The sequence below is a fragment of the Papilio polytes genome, unplaced genomic scaffold (genome assembly GCF_000836215.1).
Source record: "Papilio polytes unplaced genomic scaffold, Ppol_1.0 DF821733.1, whole genome shotgun sequence".
Lineage (NCBI taxonomy): Eukaryota > Metazoa > Arthropoda > Insecta > Lepidoptera > Papilionidae > Papilio > Papilio polytes.
The window spans coordinates 238,496-254,256 of NW_013527471.1; the positions used below are offsets into that span (position 1 = coordinate 238,496).

At 35.0% G+C, this 15,761-nt stretch overlaps 1 protein-coding gene across 1 annotated transcript in view; it reads right to left on the minus strand.

The window, feature by feature from the left end:
- The window catches only part of LOC106108199 (facilitated trehalose transporter Tret1-like), a 15,709-nt gene extending 1,275 nt beyond the window's left edge, over window positions 1-14,434 (minus strand). The window contains exons 1-7 of the mRNA XM_013289297.1: window positions 14,148-14,434; window positions 8,035-8,264; window positions 5,615-5,785; window positions 4,917-5,069; window positions 3,035-3,161; window positions 697-932; window positions 4-71 (exon numbers count right to left, since the gene is read on the minus strand). Of these exons, the coding sequence (XP_013144751.1) occupies window positions 4-71; window positions 697-932; window positions 3,035-3,161; window positions 4,917-5,069; window positions 5,615-5,785; window positions 8,035-8,264; window positions 14,148-14,232 (1,070 nt within the window). The 5' untranslated portion in view covers window positions 14,233-14,434. The remainder of the gene's footprint in view (window positions 1-3; window positions 72-696; window positions 933-3,034; window positions 3,162-4,916; window positions 5,070-5,614; window positions 5,786-8,034; window positions 8,265-14,147) is intronic.
- Window positions 14,435-15,761: the final 1,327 nt, after the last annotated feature.

Consider the following 15,761-nt stretch of genomic DNA (forward strand, 5'->3'; position numbering starts at 1 on the left):
TGCAGATAGAACCACACTCCCAGCAGACACATGCTGAAGCCCGCAACCACGCTTGTTACTGCTAGAAGTGGCTGACAAACGGAAACAAATTAGAACATCCTTTATAATCATACTAATATAAGAGCGTACACACATCTTTGACTAAAGTATCGCACAACTGTTTAGTCCCGCTTTGATTGCTTGCTTATATGGTGCGCACATTACCCGATGTTTACTTGTGCAACTAAACAGTTGAATTGGCTGCGAAACAATCGCACAACAGTCGTGCGATAATTTAGTCAAAAATGCAAAAGTGTGTTAAATCACTAAACCGGGTTAACGGATCTCGATGAAATCTAGCACAATGTAGAATAATGTAGAAGAATACGCTGGCTACTTGCTTTTTGTAATATTTTGAATCCTCGCGGACCAATTCACGGGCATAAGCTAGTAATTGAAAAAGACAACCAACAACCACTAAGACAGGAATATTTTATAGACTTAACATTATAAAATTGATAGATGGCGCTGTCATTAACTTCTTCAGTATAGATATCAAAACTCGTATTTCTATAGTTTTGCGTATTATTTACCTTACTCCTATTGTAATTTATTAGCGTAACCTTTCTTAAAAATCTGGCTAACAAATACAAAAAGAATTATTCATATTGATTAAGTATTTCTTAAGATTAGCGAGAACAAACACTAATATCTTACCTTTCTACCAGCTCTATCGACGAGTTGACAAGCCAAGAAAGAGCCAATAATTTGTACAGCAGCGAGTAGAATTGATTGCTTGTTCGGTGATAACGCAATACTTGTATCAGGATCTTTGCCAGCTTCAGCAAAGATATGACTGGCGTAAACCAAAACAGCGATACAACCGCAGAATTCACGCGTTAAATTCACTATTAATGCCACCCAGAATGCCTTAACTGCTGTCTTGTCGGAAACTGCAAGGAATGAACAGCGGTTGAGAAATCTTATTTTTGATAGTGGCGGTTAAAGGGTTATATTTGAGAGTATTGTCGCGGTAACTAAGAGTGAGAGTAGATATTTTTGGCCGACTTCCCGAAAGAAGGAGGTAGGAGTCGTCAGTCAATGTAGATTCATTACTTAATTGTTACTATACTTTCAATTGTCAATTGTTATGGTAAAAATGTAGAAAGCCTTAGAAATATCGTATATATAATAATAATTGGCTGACACCGACTTCAAAGTAATAATAATTGTACAATATAAACATAACAGCTACAATAAGGGAGGTTTACTATTTTCAAGGAATTATTTCGTTACTTTTTAATGTATTGTTTTTTGAGATTATTTGTTTTTTAGTGTATTTTGTTTAGAAGTCGGTGTTGTTTTTTATTACTGCATAAAAGGACTTGACTGTGAATGATTTGATGGTTTTATACCGTGGTTTCTTTTGTAGCACTTGTCACTTTACAAAGTATATCCAGTCATTTCTATTTCTAACTAGCTGTTCCCGTGCGACTTCATCCGCATATGAAAATTTTATTTTATGGTTTACATGTGTCAAATTATCAATTATGAAATATAAATTATCAAAATGACATGACATGATGACAAAGTATGGCAACATTGCTTCCTTGATGTTGGCAGCAACTTATGGTCTCTTTCCCACATTAGGGTTTTTATCCAAAATATTTACCCCCTAAGTTTAATGGCGTGAAAATATACAGCCTAAAGCGTGACGTAAGAGTACGGCTTTTTATTAAAAAAAAAAGATTTATTCAAAAATATGCTGCGAGTGCAACCTATCTTAGGCAACAAAGAAGTGTGTGTTTACGCTTTATTATAATAGTATACATATAGATTAGATCATTATGCGTCTTGAATGAAAATGCGCATCAAAAGTACTTTAAATTTGTTTTCGATCAACATAAACAAACATAATACGGAACAACAGCAATGAAATCGTTCAGCAAACAGATTTATTGTGCCAATTGGGTGGACGCGAATGTCCTTGATATTTGTGCCCCGCCATTATTCTCAATTCGCGGCGGTAAGTAATTCGGTTGCTTGTGTTCGTTGTGTCAAATGCCACTCTAGGGGTCAATTGGAGTGTCAAGCGGTTGACGACGTCATGAGTGTCAAATTTGAATTTGCCACTGTGGGAAGTGTGGGGTCGATATTCTCTGGGAAGCTACGTATTACAACATTGTTGGGTATATTGAAAGGGACTGCGTAAAAAGTGCACACATGCCAATAGTTGGCACACTTGCATCCTACATGCATGTTTTTAAGTATTAGTAGATTTTAGTTAATCTATACTATTATAATAAAGCGTAAACACACACTTCTTTGTTGCCTAAGATGTCAGCAATTACAGCATATTTTTGAATAATACTTTTTATAATAAAAAGCCCTACACTTACGTCACGCTTTAGGCTATATATTTACACGTCTTTAAACTTAGGGAGTAAATATTTTGGATAAAAACTAATGTGGGAAAGAGACCATAAGTTGCTGCCAACATCAAGAAAAAAAATTGCTAAGGTTTGTAATGTCATGTCATTTTGACATTTGCTATTGATAATTTGACAAATGTAAACAATAAAATAAAATTTTTAGAACTACATGCGGATGAAGTCGCATAGGAACATCTAGTTTACTAATATTTCCTTTAACCATTCCAACTAAGCTCTAGGCTTGTACTAGGATATGGTTCACGACAGACAAATAGCGGGATTCGAACTCTCGACCGTAAGACCGTTCGTACCCCAAACCATTAGGCTGGCGCTTAAGTATGTGTAACATGACAAGACAGTAACTGTCATTAAAGTAGCTAGCACTAGTTATTGTGACAGCTTTGTGACTATTCAAGTCAAGGAAGGGGACAAGTGGGGTATATTAATACTATTTAGACTCGTCTCGTAGTCTGTTGTACTGGAAATCAAGCTAATATGCCATTTTACAGGCATGTAATTTCCCTCCTAATATCACTGACTTCATAACATTGAAGGTAGCGTTTGAAGACTGTATTTTTGGCAAAACATCTGCTTCTATAGTGAAAAAATCTTCAATAACTTACATAAAAGTCTCGGCGAGAATTTAAGTTCACTTGTGGTCTGCTCGATGATAAGTCGGTCAACTTCTTCGCTTATAGTCTTGTCTGTATGAGGGAGTGACCGCAGCCAGCCGAGGACCTTCGCTGTGTCCTGATATAAGACGTTACGAAATAGAGTCACAGTTGAGTAAAAATGTTTGTTGTCAATCATACTAATGTTATAAATGCGAAAGTTTAGATGGATGTTTGTTAGAGTTTGTAGTCTAAACTGCTGAACGGATTTTAATTAAATTTGGCATAAATGTAGAGGATAGTCTGGAAGATGACATAGGCTACTTGGTTTTGTTTTTTTTTAACATCACGCGGACCATATTAAGTACCTTATGTGCTCTATCCTTTACATCGCTGCTAAATTTCATCGAAATTCATTTAACAGTTTAGGCTACAAACTCTAACAAACATCCATCTAAACTTTCGCATTTATAATATTAAGGTTGCGTCATATTTTTAGATTCGTGATCTCAGCAAGTAAAAAGTACATGAGCAAGTTCTGGAACACACATTTCTTAGTTTTAAATAAAGGCTAGCAATACCAACTTATATCGTTGCGAAGCGTTTGTCACTTCATACATCAAACACTTGACACTGGCCCAATCGGCTGTGGAAGAGCCATAAACAAGAAATAGATACACTTCATACATGAACATCTTTCAATAAAAACATTCGCAACAATTTTGTTATATATGTAAGGAAAATTACACTAATAGCAATTTTCCTTACACATACAACAATTTGCATGTACACTTGACATCAATCAATTAAATGTATGGAACTGCATGACTTGTATGATGCTCTTTATTGTTTTTAAATGAGCCAAATGGACGCAACTCGAAGACTATTTCCTTCCTATTGAAATGTAGATTGCATACAATGTTATTGTAATATTAGTAATAATGTCATGTGACTATTTATTTTATTACAGCTGTTGCCCGCGACTTCGTCCGCGTGGTATTAAAAACATACGAAATATATAAATAACAAAAAATTACGTCTTCCTCAGGAACCGGACATGTCTCGGGGATGAACCTTATCGCATGTGTACTCCAGACTTTGTTTTGTATCTGTGCCAAATTTCAATAAGATATGTTGAGCCGTTGGAGAATGATGGAATAACCATTATAAAACTAAATTAATGAATCCCACGGGAACCTATTTCCGGGATAAAAAGTATCCTATGTGTTCTTCCAGACTATGCTCTAAACCTGTGCCAAATTTCATGGAGATCCGTTCAGCCGTTTAGGTTACAAACGCTTACAAACATCCATCCATCCATCGTAACTTTCGCATTTATAATATTTATATGATAATTATATGATGTGTAATGTAACATGTAACCTTAGCGACAATTTGAAAACTTTGTACTATCGTAAACTAGCTGTCGCCCACGACTTTGTCCTCGCGGAATTAAAAAAAAACTTATTGGTTTATATGTTCTACCAGACTATTCTATGTCTTTCATCGATATTAATTGAGATGTTTAGGAGTTATATCCAAGCATTCTCCATACATACATTTAAACATTTATATTTACAATATCAATAAAAATAATTTAAAATCGATAAGACAAGGAAAATGTAAATTCCTAACGTAAATGCCATCGTATTCCATACGAATGCCATTTTGTAAAAAGTTAAATGTCAAATTCCATACATGGCGGCCATTTTGTTACACATTTTTATTACCGCACGTATTTGAATAATCAATAGGTTTTTGCACAAGTAAAACAATAAGTTACTATAGAATTCCAGCAGGGACATTTGTACACATGTCTCTTTTTTATCAAAGAGAAAGAAAAGGGACAACAACACAAATGTAAAAACAGTAGAGTACAGAAATCAGAACTTACTTCATTCCTTCCACACTTGACTAAATACGACGGCGTTTCCGGCAACCTTAGCAATATACAGAAGTGGACTAAGGGTATTGCTAGAAGGATCCAGAGCACCGTGTTGAATGGAAGAAGATCGCCCAGCACGAACACGACCAGGTTACCCACTGTCTGTAAAAGTAAATTCAAATTATTGTTAAAAAAACACAGTAATTCTAACTAAATGACAAGGAAAACTTTTTACTGCAATAAATAAACAATAGCTTAATACGAGTACACGTTCCCCTTAACAAGTGGTTAGATAACTGATTTAAGACTATTATTTTACTAGCTTTCGTCCGCGACTCCGTCCACACAAGGAAAAAACTAAGTAGCCTATGTGTTCTTCCAGACTATCCTCTACATCTATACCAAATTCAATCGAGATCCGTTCAGCAGTTTAGGCTACAAACTCTAACAAACATCCATCTATTCGTATTTATAATAGACTAGCTTTCGCTAGCGACTCCGTCCGCGTGGTATTAAAAAAGCAAAGTGAATAGGTTATGTGTTCTTCCAGACTATCTTCTACATCTATACCAAATTTCATCGAAATACGTTCAGTCGTTAGGGCTACAAACTCTAACAAACATCCATCCATCCATCTATCCATCCATCCATCTAAACTTTCGCATTTATAATATTAGTATGATTTAAAATGTGCAAAGAAAACTCACCTGTGAGAATATAACAAACGTCCCAGTCATTCCTCTTATGCTGTCCTCGCTGATCTCTTTGACGTACAGCGGGCAGACGACAAAACCGCCGCCGGACCCAAACCCGATCAGTGCACGCGCACCGATTAGTGCTATCGGGTGCGTGCACATTAACTTGATAGCCCAACCCAGCTGTAAAACATTATCATATTAGTACGTACGGAAAACTATTCATCATCTCCCCTACTATATTCTACTCCCGTAGTATCGGCATTCGGTTTTGGTCATCCAAATAACTCTATCATACGTCGTCTCAGTCATCACTCCCTTGACTATGTCACCTTTCACGCAATCTTGTTCTACTACCTCTATCGGTGTACCTTTCCACGCACGGAAAAATATTGTTTAATTTAATACGTAAACAAATGAACGTGAAAGATACAAATAAAAAATTGAGAAGTGCTTCATATTATAATATTACTGGCTGTTGCTCTCGACTGATATTAAAAAAAATAATAAAAAAGTTATCCTATGTTTCACACAGATAAATTACCTTTCTAATGATGAAAGAATTTTTAAAATAGCCCCAGTAGTTTTTATGTGAATCGAATATATACAAAAACACAAATCCTTCCTTTTTATATTATAAGCGTTGCTCGCTAGGTTCACCAGAAATAAAAATATAGTAAAAAAAACTTAGCCTATGTTACTCAGTGATCACGTAGCTTTTTAGTGGTGTAAGATTTTTTGAAATCGGCCCAATAGTTTTTGAATTATTTACATACAAAAATACAAATCTTTCCTCTTTTCTATATAAGTAAAGATAAATTAAAATAAGTAGTAATGTAATTCAAACTGCAATCTAAACAGTTTAGGACGAAGAGACTGGTATAGCTGTCAGTAACTGGCATGCAAGTGTGTACTGGCATATTGCTTTAAAGGTATTAGCTTATTTTATACGATTCTAAACGGTGTATACCGTTAGCATTACTGGCGGGTAACTGCAAGGCGCCAGACGTTTCACTATACACGCGTCATTTAGTTAGTTTAAGTGTTAAGGTAACTACACACGTGAGTAATTTGGAGGTTATGTTTTCTATATTACATTTACTGTAGTTTTAAATTATAATGCACTAGCTTACGCCCGCGACTGTCCGCGTGGAATTTAAATATTACAAAAGTAAGTACCTTACGTGTTCTTCCAGATTATGCTCTAGATGTATGGTAAATTACATCGGTTTAGGCTACAAACGAACAAACATCCATACATTCATAATATAAAATCTATCTTTGTTTTTTTTTTAAATAAGGTATTTCAAAACTTAACAGTTTAGTAAATTTAAATTCTTCTGACTCTTATTGAGTGTAACTTTTCGAAGGGTTTTACATGTTTTTACAAAACTTTGTCCTAAGTTAAGTTATTATACGAGTCGTGTGTAGACACCTTATTTAAGCGCATGATTGGAATCGAAAGGGCTGTCTATTAGCTTTCTCCGCAAACTCACGTTTTAATAAAACGTCTGAGCATGTAACGGAACTGTCCGGAAAGCGAGACATTCTCTAAACGTCTTGTTGCTAATTTTAGATTTACATTATAATTGTCTGGCGTTTAAATACGTAATGTGTGAAGGCGCCTTTAGAGGACAAGTAATGTGCAAATGCACCTTTAGTTTAACATGTGTAGGCTCTTTTATAACGACCGAATGATTAAATTGTATTGAGGTGGAATGGTTACAAAGGTAGAGGAGTACAAAGAAGATATGGATGGATTGTATGAGAAGATATACGTAAGAAACAAGTGAATTCAGATATGACGGCTGATAGAGATGTATCGAAGAGTATATACTTTGTCGTTATCACGTAGGGAAAAGGGCAAAAAAATGTGAATACAGCTTTATCGGATATCTGACGTGTGTTGCGCACCTTAGAGCGCGTACACCTTCGACAAAACTATCGCACTGTTTAGTCGTGCTTTGATTTCTATTTGCTGATATGGAGGTGGACATACACTCGATGTTTACTTGGGCAACCGAACAGTTGAATTAACAACGAAACAATTGACAATGGTTTGCGCCCGCTCTCAAACTTTAACGTAATGTGTGTAGATGCCTTTACTGTAATCATCAGTAATTCTAACACGTGGTGATATGGTATTGTGTAAGTCTTGGGTTCAATTCAATGAATTTTGTAACAGAGAAATCTTTGAGATTAGATCTAAATAATAAAGCAACTAAAGTAAAAGAAAACTAATTGTTGAATTTTGCAGATGTGGTTATCTTTACACTATACCACTAGAGGTCACCCGCGACTTTACCAGCGGGGAGTTAAAAAATAAGTAACCTATAATATACCCGGCGTAAGCTACGTTCCGGCCAACCGCGATTTTCGTAGTCTACCCAAAACAAACGCTTGCGGATAGACTGACAGATAATAATACTTACAGATATTGGCAGAGAAGCGCATAGCAACGCATTTTTCCTTCCAAATTTGTCAGCAGCTACTCCATAAATGAAGACAGCTATCGGTGCAAAGATGAACATGATTGACGCCATCCAGGAGACATCTTCTTCTGATAGTGGAGCGTCTGATGGTGAGGATTCCCCCATCAGTAGAGCTTTGTTAGGAGATATCCAACCCATAGCTGTACCATAGGCTAATATCGGCATACATACTGAAACAAAAAAGGCTTATTATTATTATTATTTTATATAGTTCGGACAACATAAACAACCTTTTGAGCTTGACAATAAAATGAATAAAATTTTAAGTGATCAGGCAAATATCAGTTTATGTGAGTCTCCTCCTCCGTCAGTTAAGTGTAGGCAATGTCATAGGCAGTTGTCGCTTCGCTTTTTCAGCGAATTCAGGTAGAGTCTCGCTCGACTGTCAACTTATAGAAAAAAACAGTATAAATACTGAGGGATAATGTGAAGTTAATTAAATACATAAAATTATAACCCTGATAAATAAATTGAGCCGAAATCTATGTATTGAGGTATTTAGGATCGCAAAACTTTATTTTTTACTAGCGTTTGCTCGCGACTCCGTCCGCGTGTAATTAAAAAACACACAAGTGAGAAGCCTATATGTTCTTCCAGACTATCCTCTACTTCTATACCAAATTTCATCGAAATCCGTTCAGCCGTTTAGTCTACAAACTCTAACAAATATCCATCCATCTAAACTTTCGCATTTATAATATTAGTATGATTACGTAAACTAAAATGCTATTCTTTTACTAAGAATTTATAAACGTGATGTTTGCATTTCATGATTATATTTGCGTAGTGTTATTAGAATTTATTTTCCTCGATATTTTCTCGGTAATTCGGGTACAGGAGTTTGTGGTCAATTAAGTCGTGTAATCTATAGTGCTATAAGAAAAAAACGTGAATTATGTATGGCGATAAACATGTCTATATGGCATCGCTGTTCCCCGCCTATCCCTCCGTTTGGTATTAAATAAAACTTTATTGGTAGGTTTTGTCTTCTTAGATACTATATTTCTACCTCAATGCCAATTATCAGCAAGATACGTTGAGTCTTTCTGGAGATATTTAGTAACAAGCATCAAAATTTCAGATTAATGATATACTAGCTTTCAACAGCCACTCCGTCCGCGTCAAATGAAAGAAAAGCAAAAGTACGTAGCCTATGTGTTCTTCCAGACTATCCTCTACATCTATGCCAAATTTCATTTAGATCCGTTCAGCAGTTTAAACTACAAACATCCATCTAAACTTTCGCATTTTTGTTACTAGCTCTCGCCCGCGACTCCGTCCGCGTAGAATTAAAAAAAAACTGAGTAGTCTGTGTTCTTCCAGACTATCCATTAAGTCTATGCCGAATTATATCGAAATCCGTTCTGTAGTTTAGCCTACAAACTGTAACAAACATCCATCCATCTAAACTTTCGCATTTATAATATTAGTATGATTACGTAGTAAGACAGATAAATTTTAATAAATGTTATGCAAGGGCTTGAATATCTGTCAAGTTAGTATATATATTTAAGAACTGATTGTTACTTTTTAAAAATATCCGCATCTTCTGCAAAACTATTTTTGTATTTCTTCCTTTAAATTTACTATGAAAACAGTGAGTCAGATGACAAGTATGCTAACAGTTAGGCCGCGTAAAAGGTAAACGCAGCCGTGTATGCAAAAAATAGGCTCCATAGGTCCAGAGTGGCTAGGGTTGCCAACTAAACGTAAACTAAAAACTAACGGCGAAATTGACTTGTAGATTTATTAGAGCATAACCGTGCATTGGACGTTGGAATACTCCGGGTTCAATTCCAGCATGTTTTTAGTATTGCCTATGTTCCTTGAAGGAAAATGTGATCTCTGAAAATGTGTGGAAATAATAAAGACCTTTGACTTGTAATCTACAGGTCCTGGGTTAGAATCCCGCCATATAGGTCTTAACTTAGGATAGGCTCTGGTCCCAGAGTGAAATAAAGACTTAGTCTACTCTTAGACCAAGCATGACTTGACGCATTAAAGCCTTAGTTGGCAACCCTAAGTGTGTCCAGTCTTGTGTTTCTATTTATATTATTCCCATGCTATTTATAGTCCGGTTGGGATTATAGACCTCCTTGTGAAGTTCATTGTACCATACGCTATTAGCTATCAAGAATAGGTTCGTTTCTTGAATAAACATACTATCAGTTCCACGTAATCTTAGTAAATGCGAAATGGATGGATTGATGGATGTTTGTTAACGTGTAAGTCCAGAACGGTTGACGGTATCTAGATGATTTTTAGAACAGAGATAGATTACAGTCTGGAGATTGTAAGGAGAAAATAAACTGTTCATATGTATTTTGTTTTCTTTTAATAATCTGAATATTAATGGACAGATTTAAAAATTATTTAACATTAGAAATCTACAATATTACGGAGTAACATAGGCTATATTACTCTATTTCTTTTATTTTGCAAGAAAGTCGCTGGTAAAAGCTAACCTATAAAAAAAATGAAATATAAATTTACATGCAAAGTCGAGACGGGTCGCTAGTATCTAGAACATCATTTTTTACAGTTTATATTTATATGAATGTTTATGTTTATCTTAGGATGCGTTTTATTTCTAAAAATGCGTATACGGTGTGTAAACTTGGTCCTAGACACAATATCCCTTTATTCACGAGAATTAATGACGTAATACAAGATAATGCATGTTACCGGTCATTGTTGAACTACGTCAATTGGCAAAATAACTAGGTATATTTAATGTCAATATCAATTAGTCTAAATCACCTATTTTCTGTACCAAACACATATTATAATACCAATATAGTTTTTTTTTTTTGCTTTTTTTTCAGTAAGAATTTAATCGTTTATATTACGTAATTACACGTATTTTGGCATAGCAAACCGGGAATAAAAATGTTTATTTAAAATATAAATATGCATCTTTACATATATCGAAAAATACAATTGGTATTTGAATGTAAAACCAATGGTTGGTTCAAAGTGTTTTTTTAAGTTTTCCGGACGTCTAGTTCGATTGTAAAGAGCCGATTTACGCTATTGATCTGCGACATACATGACATCATGCAACACAAAACAAATCATCAGAGTGACAAAGCGTTGTTGTTATACACGAATATATTTTGCATTTCTATAGTTTATTGTATTTATTAATGGCTCTCACAACACAACTAATGATTATTGTTAACCCTTACACACATGATTCCCTTCATTTCATGGCCATGGATAAAGTTAGGGGTGACTAGCCCATAGTCACGCGTTGGGGAATTCACGTAGTCAATCTTCTTCGCACATTGCAGGTTGCATATTACAAGAATGTATACGGAATGCAACATGCTTGCGTTTGAAGTTTTAGAATACCGCATGTCCATTAGATAGTCCACATAGAGCGTCGGTGGCTCAGTGGTTTGAACACTTGACTTGTAATCTACAGGTCTTGGGTTCGAATCCCGCCATGTACCAATGTGATTTTCGATTTTTCAAATTTTCATATACCTAATTTACCGACGTTCTTACGGTGAAGGAAAACATCGTGATGCAACCTGCACATATCGGCGAAGAAATTCAAAGATATGTGTGAAGTCAACCAACCTGCACTTGGCCAGCGTGGTTGACTATGGCCTAGTCACCCCGTATTAGGGTAGGCTCCGAGCCCCTCGGTGGGGACGTATAGTGAGCTGGTGATGTTGATGATGATGCATGTCCATTAGTTGTTTATTATTATTGTCAACAAAGATAAAGGGCATCTCGTGACCAATTAAGACAAATCACGTGTCGCCGTTAAAATAATTTGGCGCGATCTACAATCGACCATGGATGTTAGAAATACAATGGATAAGATAGCATTATAGAAATAATATTTTCACCGGAGATCAAATTATAATTTTTAAATTTCTCCAAGAAATTAAAATAATGTAAACGGACCTTTTGAAAAAAAAAAGTATTAAATCATCATGACATTAGTACAAACCACTACACTATTTTAAAAATAAAAATGAATTATCAAAATCGGCCCACTAGCGGCGGAGTTATGCCGTAACACACGTAAAAAAAAATAAAAAAAAATATCGTCGAATTGAATACCTCCTTCTTTTGGGAAGTCGGTCAAAAATACCAGCTGCCACTTACGACTCCGTCTGCGAGGAATTAAAAAAAAGTATCCAATGTGTTCTTCCAGGCTATGTTCTACATTTAATAAATGAACAGGTATACATTGAGTCGTACAGATAAATAGTAACAAACATACCTCCATGTAAAGATTTGCATTTATAATATTAATAAGAATAAGAAGTAAGATAAATTACTAGTGTATTGAAATGCCGCATCCATCTTTATTTTGTTTATTACATCATTGTTAGTTTTCATCATATGCATCTAAATACGAACGAGGAAAATGCATTTAGCTAATCGGAAATTTGTTTAGTTTATAAATAATCTAGACTTCTTAGAATTGACGCTTATTACTTAGTGAGTTTTATTAACCTCCTGAACACTCTAACTAAACAGTAAAAACAGTCGCCAGAACAGACAATTTCAACAGAACAGTTTGAATCTTCAGTTAAAACTGTCAGTTAGAATTGAGCACCTGTAGGTTCGATTCCATTTAACATGTATTTGTTTTTGGTCCACTGTGAACTTAAAGATTCTCTTTTGTTATATAGAAATACCTTTCGCCCGCGACGCCGTCCGCGCGGTTCTCAAAACACAAATGCAAGTAGCCTATGTGTTCTTCCAGACTATCCTCTATATCTATGCCAAATTTGATTTAAATCCGTTCAGCCGTTTATAACAAACTCTAACAAACATCCATCGAAACTTTTGAATTTATGTTAGTATCTATATAAAATATTAGTATATATCTTGCGTGGACCGAAATACGAATTGTTAGACTATCATTCAGGGTAACATTCTAGGGAAAAGAAGTCCAGGAAGGAGAAGAACATCGTGGCTTATAAATCTTCGCCAGTGGTACAATAAAAGTACGCGTTCTATATTTAGCGCTGCTGCGTCCAAACTTCAAGTCGCTGTAATGATTTATCTTCGTTATGTGACGACACCAGAAGAAGAAGATTATTAGTATAATATAACGAGAAATAATTACGATCATTGTTTTTCGTGAAAATGCTACAAAAAGTGCGTTTAAAATTATTTTCTCATTTAAGATAATCAGGTTAATCTTTCGCGCTCTTTGATTGTTCAATTCATTATATCGAAATAAATTACAATATCTTTATCGTCTAATGATTACTCGTTATAAAACGATGCCTTTGTCATTAATTTTACAATTGTATATTAACAGTGGTAGAGCCCGCTTTAACATCTACGCGCGAATGGGCCGGCTCGGTGTAATACCACGACCACACAGAAAACAGGCGTGAAGTGGAAGCAATTCCGCGTTTCGTCTGATGATGCCGGAGGCCTGATTTTATTCCCTTTCCCTTTCCACCCTTTTCTTAAGAGAAAATGATAGGAAGGAAAAGTGGATTTGACGGTGGAGAAGACGCATAGGAAGGGGAAATGTCCTCTTTATGGGTATCTCCTCCGTCAATTAAGGGTAGGCAACGCATCTGCAATTGCGGATGTTTATGGGCAGCAGTCGCTTTCCATTTCGGTGGATTCAGGTGGTCGCTTGTTCGTTTTCCACCACGAGGTAAAACATGTGACCAACATAACTCATGCCTGTAAACTAAAGGGTAGGCAGAGACCATGGAACTCTAATGATGTTATAAGATTTCCCATTCTTATTTCGCATGTTTATTTGTGTGTGTATAACCGTCCTATTGGTGTGTAAAGGATTTCTAAATAAAATATTTTTGAGATTATCTAAATACGTGCTTACAAGTCTAATTAGATTTGTAATAATTTGTTAAGTAATGAAATTACATTAATTATTTGCTCATATATTTCATAAATAAATTAGAAATCTTTTAACAATAACATTTAATCCGAGTAATATAAATAAAACATATTTATAAAAAAATACAAATGTCTTAGTTTTGACTATTAAGACAGAAATTGTGAAGAAATTAAAAATTAACAAAATAGTACATAGTGCTTACCAACTATCGACATAAGTATTTGATTGTGTTTGCTTCCTCTCTTCTCTTCTTTGCTTGGTGTGATTTCGTACACTTTGTTCACCATTTTAACGTTAAAAAACAACAATAACAAAAGGAAAATGTCAAAACAAAATCTGTTCTAAATTCAAATAACGAAAATAAATTAATTTTTAAAAGATAATTTTATAACCAGCCAGTATTATTTTTTAATTAAATAATTCCGATTTAATTCACGGAACTACGCGTGAACCGGCGCAAATCGCGCGGCAGCGGCCTCTGGCGTTCGAATACTGGCAATCATGTATGTTTTCCCGCGCTTTTATAATGGCGGCAAACTAAGGGTTGCTCTACTACATTTTATACTGTTTTTTTTTATTGTCAACTAAAAATAAACACGGGTTTAATCATTTGATAACCTATAGATATGTAATCCGGGGGATAAAAGCGGAGAGGGAATAAACATCTGGTGGCCTAGACTTGTAATTTTGGATACAGATTTCTGTTAATACGTAGAAAGGAATATACGAAATTATTCCCCTAAAGAGCAAAAATGGGGTCCAAAGTTTGTATTAAGCAAAGTTATTCCTTCTGTAGAATTATTCAAAAATTTAAATAAACACAATTTTGCACAAATTAACTACGTAAGAGTCTTAAAATGCTGGTCAAATTTCTAATCATAGGTTAAATGTCTCAAACGTTATTTATCCAACCTTTCGTTTAGTTAAGGTTATTTTGACGTTAGCCACATTTATTTTGTCTGTACTTTAGTTTTTTTACAAATCACAGATTGTTATAAATCTTATGTAGATGTTAAATCAACATTTACATTCTTAGGCATTCGATATTTTCACAATTCCACGTTTCATTGGAATTTCAATATAACTATTCTTAGAATTTCTTTTGTCGGAAACAATAGTATCTATATAGATGTAATTCCGAGAAACATTGTAAATAATAAATAAAAGATTACTTCCTGGCCTTGTTTTAGGACGTTATATAACCTTTTTAACCGACTCCAAAAAGGAGGAGGTCAATCCGTCTGTTTTTAACTACATCAACTTGCCCTTATCCCTTACAGAGGGTCGGCACAGTATGTGCTGCTCCATACATTTCTATCAGTCGTCATATCTGAATACTTCCTTAAGCATGGATGGATTGTGTGTAAGAGGATTCTTACACACAATCCATCCATACTTTCTTCGGTCTTCCTCTACCTTTGTAGCCATCAATATTCAATCTTAACACTTTCTTGTTTATGTCCCCATCGTTTTGTCGCATATATTTTTAATTACATATGTACCCGACGTTTACAGTAAGAGAAAATATCGTAATGACTATATATCTATACTATTATAATACAGCGTAAACACACATTTTTTTGTTGCCTAAGATGTCAGCAATCACAGCAGATTTTTGAATAACTCTGTTTATAATAAAAACCGCTACACTTATGTCACGCTTTAGGCTACATATTTTCACTAATAAACTATATAGCCTAAAAAAATGATAAAAAACCCTAAAGTGGGAAAGAGACCATAAGCTGCTGCCAACATTAAGCAAGATTGCCATATAAGGTAATTTGATATTTGCAATAACTTCATGCAGATGAAGTCG